The sequence below is a fragment of the Saimiri boliviensis genome, chromosome 9 (genome assembly GCF_048565385.1).
Source record: "Saimiri boliviensis isolate mSaiBol1 chromosome 9, mSaiBol1.pri, whole genome shotgun sequence".
Classification (NCBI taxonomy): domain Eukaryota; kingdom Metazoa; phylum Chordata; class Mammalia; order Primates; family Cebidae; genus Saimiri; species Saimiri boliviensis.
In genome coordinates, this window is record NC_133457.1 from 83,366,018 (window position 1) to 83,380,583 (window position 14,566).

At 37.0% G+C, this 14,566-nt stretch overlaps 1 protein-coding gene across 6 annotated transcripts in view; it reads left to right on the forward strand.

Annotated features, from left to right (window-relative positions):
• TASP1 (taspase 1) overlaps window positions 1-14,566 on the forward strand; it is a 249,191-nt gene that overhangs the window by 13,198 nt on the left and 221,427 nt on the right. For 4 of the 6 annotated variants that reach the window (XR_012519292.1, XM_074406223.1, XM_074406225.1 and 1 more), the window contains 2 exons: window positions 3,792-3,859; window positions 5,466-5,534. Coding sequence is in view for 3 of the 6 variants with exons in the window: in XM_074406223.1 (XP_074262324.1) it covers window positions 3,792-3,859; window positions 5,466-5,534 (137 nt within the window). In the remaining 3 variants the exon portion in view is untranslated. Of the gene's footprint in view, window positions 1-3,791; window positions 3,860-5,465; window positions 5,535-12,168; window positions 12,333-14,566 lie in introns of those variants that run through there. The other 2 variants (XM_074406226.1, XM_074406228.1) reach the window with 2 other exon arrangements.

Sequence of the window (14,566 nt, forward strand, 5' to 3'; positions counted from 1 at the left end):
CCAAGGTGCTGGGATTACAGGCGTGAGCCACTGCACCTGGCCCACCTTCTTAATACTGTAATGAGGAACTTTAAGACCAGAGAGATTAAGTGACTTAAGTGACTTCAGCCACACTGCAAGTTGGTGCTAGAGCCAGCCTAAGAAACAACTATGTATGCCCTTATGTCTCATTCTAGTGCTTTTGGCACTGTGTCAGCCTGCGATCTCTCTATTTCAGAGGACCATGAGGACAGACACAGTTCATCCCCTGGGTGTCCTGTCTTTGAAAGGTCTTGGGTTGCCCAGGTTTCCTCAGTGGGCTTTTTTTCCTTTGGCCGTTTTTATTTTCTTGCATTCAGAATCCACTTTCTGTGACCTCCGTGAAGAGGGAAGGAATGTCTGGGTTTCCTTTTAACATTCCCTGGGTAGTCAAGCAAGATGACAGAAGGGTTACTTTGATATGGAATGAAGAGAAGAACTGTTTTCTCTCATGCGACTGGTATCCTGCCTAGCCATTAACCTTTGGCTGTATCTAGACTGACAACCCAGAAGCCTTATGTGAATCTAATCCAGAGTATCTAAAAAAAAGATCCAAAAAACAAAAACCAGGTTTAATTTCATTGTCTCACAGATGCTTTTACAAGGAGGTGAGGTAAATTTACCAGAAATAACCTAGCTAAAAGTAGACCTGGAACTAGAGCTTCTGCCTTCAGGTTCCTAGTCTGTGTTCTCTCTACTACACTATGTTGATGGAGCATCTTCCATGGTACCAGTGAGTTACTGTATTCAGAGTGAGTGTTTGGAAAGTATAAAAGAAAATCTGAACATTGTAACAAGCAGTAACATAAAGCTTCAATTAGTTGGAAAGCCCTACTTTCTATTACTGTCATGACCCTGTCCCTCCTCTCTTAGACAGACTAGATGATAATGGCTCTGCCAACCTTAAATAATGGGATTCAACAATTCATGCACAAAGCTTGAGGATGCCCACCTCGGAAACACTGACTCCAAACAAATGAGGTCAGTGTTCCAAAGTGGAGAAGTTAAGCTTTCATTTATGTAAGTAGAGAGAAATTTTAGCAGAATAATAACATTTTCCGTAGGCGACCAGCGCATAAGTTACAGCAATTTGATGGGTTACAAATTGTTACATCCTAAGTGAGATTACTTTTTACTTTGTGAGGAGGGGCAGTGATCTGAGAGGGTCTTAGCTCTGGTGTTGTTTGATTTTCCTAATTATTTACAGGAAAAAGGCAAAAGTTGCAGCTGCATGTTGTGTGACTCAGGCTGCACAGCCACATTCCTCTCAAGGCTCAGAATGATTTAATGGTTCAACAGTTTTAGGTTTGAATTATTTAATTTCATACTCTCAGGTGAAGTTGGTGCTGGGGACAAGCAAGGAGAGTAGGTACTCAGAGTTATGGTAGGATATTGTGTGAATTAAGGGTGACCCTCACTTCTAAATTATTAGAGTCAGATAGAGTGATTGATTATGCAGAAGGATATATCTTGCACATTTAAGGGTCAACAATTTACAGCCTCATTCAATGTAGAGCAGTTTTGTTTTTTAGCACTAGAGTAGACTTGCTAAACTTTTATGATTTGTGTAGTAGATTCTTGATTTTTCCCACTGCCTATACTGTTTTATCTAATATTCAAACAACTAAACTTTTTTCATCTTAACATTTGAAAGATGAAGTTTATGGTTACTTAAATGAAATAGCAGTATCACTTGCCATAAAGAGAATATAACTTTAAACACAGTGCAAACAAAACTCTGCATTTTAACTGGATCCTGTTTGTCAGTGGCTTGGATTCTGAGCCTACATTTCCATTGCTAAACGGGGAAATTAGCAAGTGTTAACCAGGAATTAAAGATATACTGGGGCGCTATTGAGACTTTTATTCTTTCAAAAGGATTTACAGGTTAAGACTATTTAGTGCCCCTGTCCATTACGCTGGAGTCATCTATTTGGAGTAGTATCCCATGCTTTAGAAAATGCTGCTCAAAGATTGGGGCCTCTGAGATGTAAGACAGCCAACTTGGTATCACCTTTTCTTAGAGAACGATAAAGAGAGGCCTGTTAAATATTGGCACAGGCTCTGTGAATGTTCAGAGTTCTCTTGAGAAACAGGCTTAGGATTTTGGTATTTTGTGGATTCTGGTGGCATAGGCATCTCAGTTTTCCTGGGTCCTTGTATGACAGTTTGGTGCGCGGGTGCTTTCTCTGCCTTGAGGAAAGGTGGGTTAGATTTGTGTCAGAGTTTGCAGACCTGTAGGAGGAGTCCTAAGGCCTAGAAATTTAGCTTTTTTTTCTTTTTCTAAGTGGAAAACATGTTTGTTTTGTTTTGTTTTTGAGTCAGAGTCTCACTCTGTTGCCCAGGCTGGAGTGCAGTGGCACGATCTTGGTTCACTGCAACCTCTGCCTCCCAGGTTTAAGCAATTCCTGTGCCTCAGCCCCCTGAGTAGCTGGGATTACAGGCATGTGACACCATGCCTGGCTAATATTTTTGTATTTTTAGTAGAGATAGGGTTTCTCCATGTTGGCCAGGTTGGTCTCAAACTGGCCGCAAGTGATCCTCCCACCTTGGCATCCCAAAGTGCTGGGATTACGGCATGAGCCCCTGAGATGTAGTTCTTTTTTTTTTTTTTTTGAGACAGAGTTTCGCTCTTGTTACCCAGGCTGGAGTGCAATGGCACGATCTCGGCTCACCGCAACCTCCGCCCCCCGGGTTCAGGCAATTCTCCTGCCTCAGCCTCCTGAGTAGCTGGGATTACAGGCACGCGCCACCATGTCCAGCTAATGTTTTTGTATTTTTAGTAGAGACGGGGTTTCACCATGTTGATGAGGATGGTCTCGATCTCTTGACCTCGTGATCCACCCGCCTCGGCCTCCCAAAGTGCTGGGATTACAGGCTTGAGCCACCGCGCCCGGCTGAGATGTAGTTCTTAACCTTCCTTACGTTGGAGCCCTGTGAGGCTTTAGGGGTGGCTAGGGAGAGGTGGTTCAGTGCTCTGTTAACAAACTTTGACTACAGAGTGGCCTAATTAAGAGTTTAAGGACTCTTGTCTTTGTTTCCTTCTTGTTTAGGTTATTCTTAAGTCCCTAACTAAGCAAGTTATGAATCCTGGTAGGGAAACTGTTTTAAATGAGCCATTCTCTTGAGAAAGTTCTTGGGTATTTGATTAAAAGACAGAGACCACCAGAAATTCTCATAGACAGTCATGAATGTGCTGTCACTGAGCTTTCAGAGACACCCTGAACTACATTCTAGTGGGTGAGAGGATGTGAAGTGTTAGGTTAGGAATGGTGTGATTTGTTGTGGTTATAGACATGTGAGATGTAAGATTCTTCAACTTCAAATGTTACTCAGAAGCGATCCAGCTTTCTGAATTATTCTTATGAATTCTGGATTTGGAACAGTAACTTCCCGAATGGCAGGGGCTTTCTGAAGGTCGGCAGAGAGGACCTGAAGGGACCCTGTTTCTGATACCTTCTGGTTTATCAGCTCCAGACCAAAAGAACTCCTGATTTTAGAAAGAGGTTCTTGAAAGCAAGAGGGGAGGTGACCTTGGTGAAGCCTCTTTAGGGACATGAGCTTTTGGCAGGAAAAGAGCTTTTGGGAAAGGAGATAAGTCATGATATTAAAAAGGCTTACCCTGGAGAAAGAAGTCATAAAACTCCATACAGTTAGGGCAATAGTTTTGTTTTTACTAGGACAGCACCAGTTTGTATGGACTATTTATATAACATAAATGAAGTCTCTTGATATTTTAATAATTAACAACTGGATTTTATTTTCTACTGCAGGTGCAGGTTATCATTCTGAATCCAAAGCCAAGGAATATAAACATGTATGCAAACGAGCTTGTCAGAAGGTATGAACACAATGTGTACGATCTAAGCATTTCAGTTTTGAACACAAAGCTGTTTTACCTTGAAATTCAACATTTTAAAGTTTCATTTCTAGGATAGTCTTCTTCCAGTTTGGACCACAAAATTATTTTGCTTATTTTTGTAGCGGATTGTTTTGTGTTTTTAATTTTCCACATGATGCTTAGCCCTTTATCTTCCTTCCCCAGATTAAAGTCTGTATTTTTATAATTGTGGACACACAATCATACCTTTTTTAATCTTTGCACTGATGTTGAACTTCTGTAGACAGAAGGATAGAGAAAACAGCTTAAAGGCAGTCAATGTGTTTTTCCATGAAGGGAAAAAAAAAATAAATAAATTAAAATGGGTGCTTTTTAAAGAGAGATTATCCTATATGTTTTCATTCTGTTTTTCATTGCATAGTTTGTAAGAGCAAGTTCGTTGTCATTCCTGAGTTCAGCTTTGCCCTTGTACTCAGTTGTGCTTTTTTCCCCATTGGTTTTTGAGTTTTTGCTAAATTGCTGAATATTTAATGTGGGAGTAGGAATGGACTCAGAAGAAATGTTTGTTTTTATTTTGATTCTGATTAGTCTTGTAGGCAAACGTTCCACTACTTTTTGTGCAAATAGGATCCAGTTGGATATTGTATATCAAGTAAATATGGGTCTCTTTCTGCTCTTTTCATTGATATTTACATAACATTTAAAAGCTGATTACACTTCATCAGAGATTCAAGCTTTTTCTTATGATTGAAATCCTATAAATAAGAATATTTTGCTATAGGGATTTTGTTCTTTTGAAATTTATTATAATAAAGCTAAAGGTTCTCTAAGTTATTTTATATTTTTTCTTATTTTTCAAAGTGTGAAATTTTTCTATCTGAAATAAATAAGTTTTGTATAACTATACTCCTAGAAATCTAATACATTTGAATTGTATGCTTAGCCTCTTCATTATTTACAATGAACAAACTTCTTAAAAGTTTAATGAGGTATACAACTCTTAGTTTTGAGCTTTCTCTTTGTTGACCAAATTGGAATGTTAATAATTTATTTATAAAAGACTTTCCCTTCTCTTTCTTTTTCTCTCCTAATTTATGCTCAAGGCCAGGTGATTTTATAGACCTTTACTCTGTGTAGTTTATATTACAAAATAATATGATTCATCTTGATTTAAACTTTACATTAGAGTATCAAAAATGTTTTTGTCAAATGAATCCTTTTATCCTCAGATTCTGGCATGCCCCTGTGACTGAGAGTCACTTCTTTTTCGGTGTGGAGAGTATTAACAGTGGGAGGAGAAATGATTAGTTTGAGATTTCTGTGGCTGTTTTGAATTGCCTTACAATGAATGAAGCGTACTAAATTCCTTGTACTTTTTATTTAATAGCTAGATTTTATTGTTTTTATTTGAGTAATATTAAGCCATATTACCAATTAACCTGAATGTAAACACTTGCTGATTTTAAATCTGAGTAGTTAAAGTATGGAATGGAACGAGTGGTCAATTTTTATTAATCTAAGTGTCTCCCATTCTTCTTTAAGCCTTTGGAAAGTTTGAGAAGTTGTGATTTTGCAATGAATGATCTCTCTCCCCTTGGTTTCATAGGCAATTGAAAAGCTGCAGGCTGGTGCTCTTGCAACTGATGCAGTGACTGCAGCACTGGTGGAACTTGAGGTATTTCTTTTTTCTATTTAAAATATTTGTGAATTTATCTTTATTGTTCTTAAATGACATGAAACTGTTGAGTTAGTCAGCCATAAATTATATGACCAGTGTTTCCCACCAATACTAGCAAAGTTATGAAGAAGCCTATGATATTGTTGTTTTCATTGGTGGCTTTTCTGAGTAATATAAAAGCTGATTAAATTCCTTTCCTTTCTTTTTTTTTTTTTTTGTGAGATTCATGAATACAAAGTTAATGGTGATTGGATACTTAAGTTTCCCATTTTCAGTAGGAAAATCCTTCAAGTTAACCCCCCAAAAGTGATATATGTTCTGTTTAAAAATAAAAAAATTCCAGCTGTCTAGAAGTGCCTAAAGTAGAAGGAGAAGATTCTTCATGATCCTAGCAGTTAAATATATACCCTGAAATTGTGTGCCGTGAAGTATGCCTTGTCCCAGTGTGATGTTTAGTTTTATCCCTCAATTTACTGTGGACATTGAAGAATTGAGTCGGGAGGCTCTCACGCTTCCTATAATTTTTTTATACTCTGGAGTGAGATTCTCTCAGTTAACTCTTGATTTGGAAGCTTGATGAATTGGTGCAGGTGATATTGAGGTCTTCAGAAGATTGACTTGCTGCTCAAACTTGGAGAAGATAGATTTGAGAGGATTATTGTGAAAAATATTTTTCTGGTTGAGAATACTAAGGGAATCGAGTATGACATGATAATAAAACAATGATGAGTTTGAGGGAGGAGATGATAGTTAAAGTCGACATTTCCAGATTGACTGGGTTGTGGCCCTTGTATTTAGGCTCTCATACCAAGGCACATACCCTTTCATGCCTTTCCTTGTGAAAATTGCCCCAGTATTTACCAAAAGTCCTAGCTGTGTTTTCTGCTTAATTGTGGACCTGAGCTTTTAATCATGCTTTGTAGATTAATTTCTCTTGGTAATGTCAGATTGGTCCTAATGTAGTCAAGGAAGGTGAGAGTATATGGTGGGCACTTAGTTCTATTGAATCTGACATGGCATGTGACTGATACATTTCATACCAGCTCTACCAGTCATTAGCCATGTATCCCTGGGTATGGCACTGTCTGTCCTTGACTCATTTTCCCTGTTTATTATATGAGGATAATTATTCCCACTTCATAGAGTTGTAAAGATTAGCTGAGTTAATATGTGACCAAATATTTGACAATCTCTTAGAACAGTGTGTGGTACGTAGTAAGCACCCCGTAACTGTTAGCAATTATTACTGTTATGAGGTGCTTTGAAAATGGTATGTATGAGGTGAATGTTTATGGTAACTATTAATGACAAGTTTTATAGCATCAGAGAAAGGTTAATTATATGTTGAGGATAAGAGGAGAAAAATGACATAAGAAAGAAGATAGATGTATTTACCACCAAATGTTACCTTTACTCAAAACAGACCACAAAGAGGGCTTTGTCTAACTTAATTCAATTGTTATTTGAAAATTACTGTTCTTTGTGCAGAAGGTGGTATCCTGAATTACTGAGTGCATGGAGGCAGTGTAGGTCTGAGGAAAGAAGGTTAATGAGTAGCTGGAAAATATACAACTATGAATGGCAATTATGAATGGAAAACTGAATAAAATTAAGTTTCTCTTTTCATGTTAGAATAACTTTAATTTTCCTAAGTCATACTTCTATATCATGTTTAATATTTTATTCTATTTTCCACTAGTGTTGAATCCTACTTTTAAAGGGTTTGCTTATTTATACTTAAAAATGATAAAAATATTTGAAATAATGAGATTCTCCTTAGTAAGTGGATTTATAATTTTGAATAACTTGTGTTTTTTTGAGTGTGGATATGAATTTAAAGGGAAAAAATGTTTTGTTCTATTATTTTTGATTGGAATAAGTCTTAAGGACAGTGGCAGCATAAAGTCACTTGCTTCTCCAAGTGACTTTAGTGCATTCCACACCTCAACTTTTAATTATTTTATATATATGTATATATATATTTATTTATTTTTTTGAGATGAAGTCTCATTCTGTTGCCCAAGCTTGAGTGCAGTGGTGCAATCTTGGCTCACTGCAACCTCTGCCTTCCTGGCTCAAGTGATTCTCATGCTTCAGCCTCCCGAGTAGGTGGGACTACAGACATGCACCCCCAACCTGGCCAATTTTCGTATTTTTTTTTTAGTAGAGATGGGGTTTCACCATGTTGGCCAGGATGGTCTCAAACTCCTGAGCTCAGGTGATCCCCCTGCTTTGGCCTATCAAAGTGCTGCGATTATTAGCATGAGCCACCATGGCGGCCTCAACTTTTAATTATGAAATTTGTGGAGGAATTTCAATTAATTATCTTTAAAAATTCATTTTTCTATGGACTCTTTGACTGAAATATATGTTAAGAGTTTAAAGCGAAGCTTACACTAACAAAGAATTTTCCTAAATTTTAAGAATTACTTTGGAAATCATGCTCATACTACCCCCTGCAGTTTCTGTCACCTTGCATAATTGTGATTCATTACCTTAAAACAGGATAGGTTTTCAGATGGAGTTCAGTTGGGGAAGTATTGTCATAGCTTGGGTCAATAGAAAGATATAAGAAGATTGGATTCTAATATTTGCTGTACTTAGAAAAATATAAGTAACAGGCTGGGTGTGGTGGCTCATGCCTGTAATCCTAGCACTTTGGGAGGCCAAGGCGGACGGATCACGAGGTCAGGAGTTTGAGACCAGCCTGACCAACAATGGTGAAACCCTGTCTACTAAAAATAGAAAAATTAGCTGGGCATGGTGGCACACGCCTACAATTCTAGCCACTCGGGAGGGTGAGACAGGAGAATCGCTTGAACCTGGGAGGCGGAGGTCGCAGTGAGCCGAGACCACGGCACTACACTCCAGCCTGAGTGACAGAGAGAGACTCTGTCTCAAAAAAAAAAAAAAAAAAGAAAAATATAAGTAACAATAAGTAACAGTATTAAGTCCTTTCAGAATACTGAAAAGTGCTGAGAAAAATTCTGGAAAGCCTTGTTTATAATGTGTTATGTTTAAGAGTAAATAATTATCTTTAGTTCTGGTCAGTCTGTTCAGTTAAGTCATGTCTGAATTATTGAACAGATGTGAACAATCATTATACCTTTCTCTTTAGACTTTGGGATATACTTTCTGATTTAAAAAATGATATTATTTTCTTGCCATGTAGCTTAAGGAAACAATAAATAATCTTAAAATATTTTTTAAAATTGCCTGTTATAGTATTACTTAGGCAGATATTCAAATTGATGTGAATTCCTTAAATACTAATTGTGGATTGAAATGACTGAAATGGTTTAATTGCCTAGAAAGAGTATCTGGCCTTTTATTTTAAAAGCGTGATATTTGTGTTTTCCCAAATAGTGAAAAGTACACTGATCTTAACTCGATGCAGTGGAGGAGGAAGAGAAAAGGCAAAAATATGTGTATGTGTATGTGTGTGTAAATACCACATGCACACTAAATGGCCTTACAGAGACATATCATTTTTTAACTTTTCTTAGAAATTGATAATTTTGTGTGGTTTTATTTTTCTTCACCACCACTGCAGACAAGTGGTGTCATCTTAAGACTGTCATTTCTGGACACCAGAATGAGGTGTTTTCTTCATTTAAGTAAAGGGTGGGGAGCGGTTACAAAAGTTTCTGCCTATTAAATTGACCACCTTCTCCCTTTAGAGTTTTGGGAGGGAAGGTGGCTGCTCCTGTATGAGAGGTGTTCTGCAGTGTGGAAATGTAAATGATAATACTCCAAAGTGTATTTTGTTTATCTTCAAAATGTAGGGAAGGAAACGGAAATGTCAGTTTATAGATCATATTTTAATGATTTATTGTTGATTCATCCCTGTTGTTTCATACAGCTTTTTTGAGATTATCTTAATAACTGATGAGAAAGTGAGTTCTGTTCACTGGGTGGTATAACTCTGGTTTCACTCACAGCAGAGAAGATTAATATTGTGAAACAATTTGGTCTTCATGTCTCAGACTACACTCTTGGATGACAGTTGCTTTTTGGCTGCTTTCAAAATAGTTTTGGATCAAGTAGTGACAGTGGATTTAAGATTCCAGACCATAATTTTGCATATTTCACATGGTATAACTTATGTGAATTTGTTTTTTGAGGAAATTGGATATAGAAGTGGGTGACTCATGATGCTACTATTTTCTTAGGATTGTTTCTAAAGTAGAAAGTGTTTCATGGATTATGATAGAAAATGAACTATTTATAAAATACTGCCTGAACCTCCTTTTGCACATTGGTGTTTTCCTGAAAAAGCACTAAGACATGGTTTAAAAAAGTCTAATGAGTAATAATAGGTGAAATATAAATGACAGACTTTTGGGAAGTAATTTGTAATCTTTTGTGAGAAAACTGATGAATCTGGCAGATATTTTGAAGATCTTTTTGTAACCTTTGAGAAATTTTGGTTAATTCATTCTGAAAATGGATTATTTTGGTAGGCAGAATACGTCTGTTAAGAATAGTGTTAGAAATAACTTTATTTATTTAGAGACTTAGTCTCATTCTGTCACCCAGGCTGGAGTGCAGTGGCATGATCTCAGCTCACTGCAACCTCTGCCTTCTGGTTTCAAGTGATTCTCCTGCTTCAGCCTCCTGAGTAGCTGGGATTACAGACACGCACCACCATACCTGGCTAATTTTTGTATTTTTAGTAGAGATGGGGTTTCACCATGTTGGCCAGGCTGGTCTTGAATGCCTGATCTCGTGATCTGCCCTCCTCGACCTCCCAAAGTGCTGGGATTACAAGTGTGAGCCACCGCGCTATTTCACTATATGAAATTTAAAAGCCTGGAATAGCTTTTAAATTTCATATAGTGACAGGCAAATTATACAGTTTTCTTTGTTAAACATCTTTTTTTGAACTTACGTTATTAAAATTGGACTGTGAAGTTTTTTGTTCACTTGATTGATGCTTTAAAGCTCCCTGTCAGTGGAGATGCTAGTTCATGTGTTAGTGTTATTGTCCAAATGCTTTAGTGTTTATAGAGCAGATTATATTGGGCCAAGTTTTTATATCATTCTGTTAAAAACAGTTCATTGTCTTTGATCTCTGTGTCCAAATATTGCTTGCTTATAAACTGTAGAGAAGTCCTTTAAGAATAACTTCTTATTCAGATGACTAATATTTTGGTGTATACGAGAAAGGAAGTAGGTATTTTTTCTTATGTATTTATATTATTATATATAATACTGTTATACATTTGTCTGTATCTCTACATCTTTTTTTTTTTTTGGCTAAGACAAATTCTTGCTCTGTCGCCCAGGCAGGAGTGCAGTGGTGTGAATTTGGCTCACTGCAATCTCCATTTCCTGGGTTCAAATGATTCTCATGCTTCACCCTCCTGAGTAGCTGGGACTACTGTGTGTGCCACCATGCCTGGCTAATTTTTTTATGTTTTTAGTAGAGAAGGGTTTTGCCATATTGCCCAGGCTGGTCTCGAACTCCTGGCCTCAAGTGATCTACCTGCCTTGGCCTCCCAAAGTGCTGGGATTATAGGTGTGAGCCACTGTACCCAGCTAGCTCTGCATTTCTTTAAGGCAGGGATCTCCAGAATGTTTTTGGTCGCACTCGAGTAGTTCATTGTGAGTGAACCCCAGCCCGGGCCTCTTGTGCAGCTGCAGGAATAGGCCCTATGCCCTTCCATGGGCTTTATACTCCTGGTTGGAATTGTCTGTGAACCTCAGGGGGATAGAAAAAACTTCTAAGGCCTGCCAGTCCTTGAAACGCCTAGTGGTCATGGAGATGGTGTGGCTTCCTGATGGCATATGGACATACCTAGGATGGAAGGGGACACTGGGAAGGGCTGATACATTTCCCTTTTCTCTCACCAAACTTATAGCAAGTTTTCTTGTGAGCAGATGCTTAACCACACTCTGCTTCTTACCCAACTTCAGTTATTTAGTTTTTATTGCAAAAAAGGAGGGGCATCTGCTTTAAGGTCATTTCTGATATTTGGGAAGTTTAAAATTATTTAACTAAATGAGCATCTCCAGTTTCCTGTACATTTTTATTTTTTGTAGAAATTATCTTTTCATAAGCAGAGTGATCCCTTGCTCTTTCCCCCCTGCCCCCTGCCCTCTAGTAGAGCTGACCGCATTGGAAAGACAGCTTGATGCATTTAGCTCACATTTACATAAGTGCTTATTAACTATCATGTGGATTCTAAGTTTAGACCTACCCTTGAAAATCTTATTTTTCTCTTCCATTGATAATACCTTTTATTCTATGTAAGTGGGTTGAGGGGGAGTCTTTTTCTATGTAAGTAGAAGATTTACCCTTTTTCTTTTGTAGTACTTACAGTGTTTTCATTACATGAAATTTGCGTTTTGGCCTTAGATGCTCTTTTTCCTTTTTTTTCTTAACTTGGTATTATTGATTATTTCAAAGATCCTATTTTACCTGTCTGTTTAGCAGTATTTCCAGTGGTGCTTCAGTATTTCTGTGTATTCTAGCTGTTTATGGAGTCTTTATGTTTCTCTGCATTTTTTGTTTTATTTTTTGAGGTGTACACACACAGTTACACTTCATGGAGTTGCATCCAGCCAAGTATCCATGTTCTTCTTGTGAAGAGGCAGAGAAAATCACCTCTCCCAAGAATTTCCACCTTCTGAACAAGGGAAATGTGTCCTGAAGAGCTGTACGCAGATGGGAGGCAACTTGTTTGCTTGTTCTGCTGCTAGAGCATTGATTTAATTAGAAGACAGGCTGTGGGTGGCCATGTGCAGACAAAGAAGCACCAGACAGAGCCCATTTAGCCTGGGACAGTAAAAGTAAGTTACGCTTTTTTTAAAACACTTTTTTGAGTACTGATGCTGATTCTTGCCTTTAGTACTGAGGGGCAATTTGTAACTTACTGTTTATGTTTACACATAGATACATCTGTTCTTTTTCTGAGACCCTAGAAATGACACTTTCTTTAGCACAAAGTACCTGCTTAATGGAAAAGCAGTAATTTCTCCCCCCACCACTCTTTTTTTTTAAAGATTACATTCTAGATTGATTTTACACTCTACCAAACCCAGTGTTAGCTTTTGACCAAGTCAAAACACTTAAGTATAGAGCTTGTCATGCTTTTACTTTGTAGTGATGGGAACATGAAGAACTGTTTTAGTCTTTTCTGGTCATTTCTTGATGAGGTACATGGACCTCATCAGATATATTCATCCCAGCTGAATGTACTAGAAGAGAGCGTCCAAGATCAGACCTAGCAGTTCCTGAGGAGCGTAAAACTTTATATGTGTGACCTTGTTTTTCTCTGGGAGTTGTTACTCTCAAAAATAGACTTCATTTTGGAATTCAATTTTGAGTTACTTAAAGCCACATATGGTAGTGTGGTGGAGTTGGTGGAAATCCTGTGTTTTGACTATGTGGAAGCAATTTAGGCTTTTGGATTTTTGAGTGTAATATGTCTTCTAGTCCCATATTAATAGGGATATTACCCAAATGGGATTTAATTAGGTTCATTGGTAATAGCATTTATAGTGTTGTAATTTTTGAATCATTCTGTGTGTGTGTATATATATATATTTGTGTTTGGATCTGTATCATTTGTGGCATTAGTTTTATACTTTAACATCTTTTTTTTGTAATGAAGGAGATAGGCTAATAAGATTTTTCTGTGTTTGGAAAATCACAGGCTGGTATGATGGTGTTTGATTTCAAAGACTACCTTTTGATTTTCAGTTTTTTTGTGTCTCTCAAACCCAGGCTTTTATTCAGAATCTGGAAAACAATGAGGAAAAAGTTTAAGTTACATGATTTTTAAGATTCTGATCAAGGTTCTAAATCTTGCTGTTCTCTTTCTCTTTGTCTCTTTCATGTGTTCTCTTTCTCTTTCATGGGTTCTTTACCTAAGTGTTAGAATGATGAAGGATTGTACCTCACTATAGAAATCAGCTTAATGTTGAATCTTAGGCATAACAATTGACAGCAGTTCTTTGGCCATTCCCATTGCCAGGCAGTTTTTACTGGGAGTCATTCTCATTCAGGGTCGAGCCTCCTGTATCATGTACATATTTCCTGACAGTTCATGACACGCATATAGTGTAACACTGGAGATCAACACTATAACACATTCAGAGTGGGAAATTTCTTTATGGTTCCCTTTTCTGGAGTATGTACAAATGTTAGCAACATTTTCTAGTGGGTTAGAAGTCTTTTTGTTAAACACAAAAAGCTTAGTAGAGGACTTAAAAGTTTGCAGTATCCTCTTTCCTCTCCAGTTCTGACCATGTCATTTGATAAAAGGATGATTTAAATTATTATAATTCCATGGGCTGTTAGGTTCTTTTTGAGTGATATTTCCATATTATTGTCAATATGGTTGAAAGGTATAATTATTTAGGTTGAAGGGAAGTGTAAGTGGCTGCCAAATTTGGCAGTACTGGAGAAACAGCTACATCTGTCTTTTCTATTGTAGCTCATATGGAAAGGACAATTTCAGGTACTGTGTGTGCTAACCTCTTTCTGGACATCATAAAGGATCCAACTAAAACAAAGTTTAAAACTATTTCAGATGTGATAGTTCATTGAAGCCAATATTTTATTTTAGAGATTTGTGTTATGTTTGACAAATAACTCTTTGTACTGCAATTCTGTGGCTTTCAATTTAAAAAATGTGAAAATAAAGTGTTGTGATGTCATTTTTCTGCTTAAAATTAGGCAGATTAGTAATAGAAGGTAAGTGCAGATGTGTGATACCTTTTTATGAAAATATTTTAAATAATGAAAAATATCTTGAGCTTATAGTGGGTAGCGTAAGAAAAAGTAAAAAAAAAATCCATTTTTGGACAGAATATTTTGTTTCAGCTCAACAAATGCTCTAATGAAGAAATATTAACATTAGTTCAGTTTTTTTCTGACATTTCCAGAAACACTTGGGCACTTTAAGAAGATCATAAAAAGCTGTAGTTTCTTCTACATATGTTGTCGTGTGGGTTTTTTTTTTTTTTTTTTAAATAAAGTATGCTATCTTTTGTGAATTGAACAGTTAAAAAAAAGAACT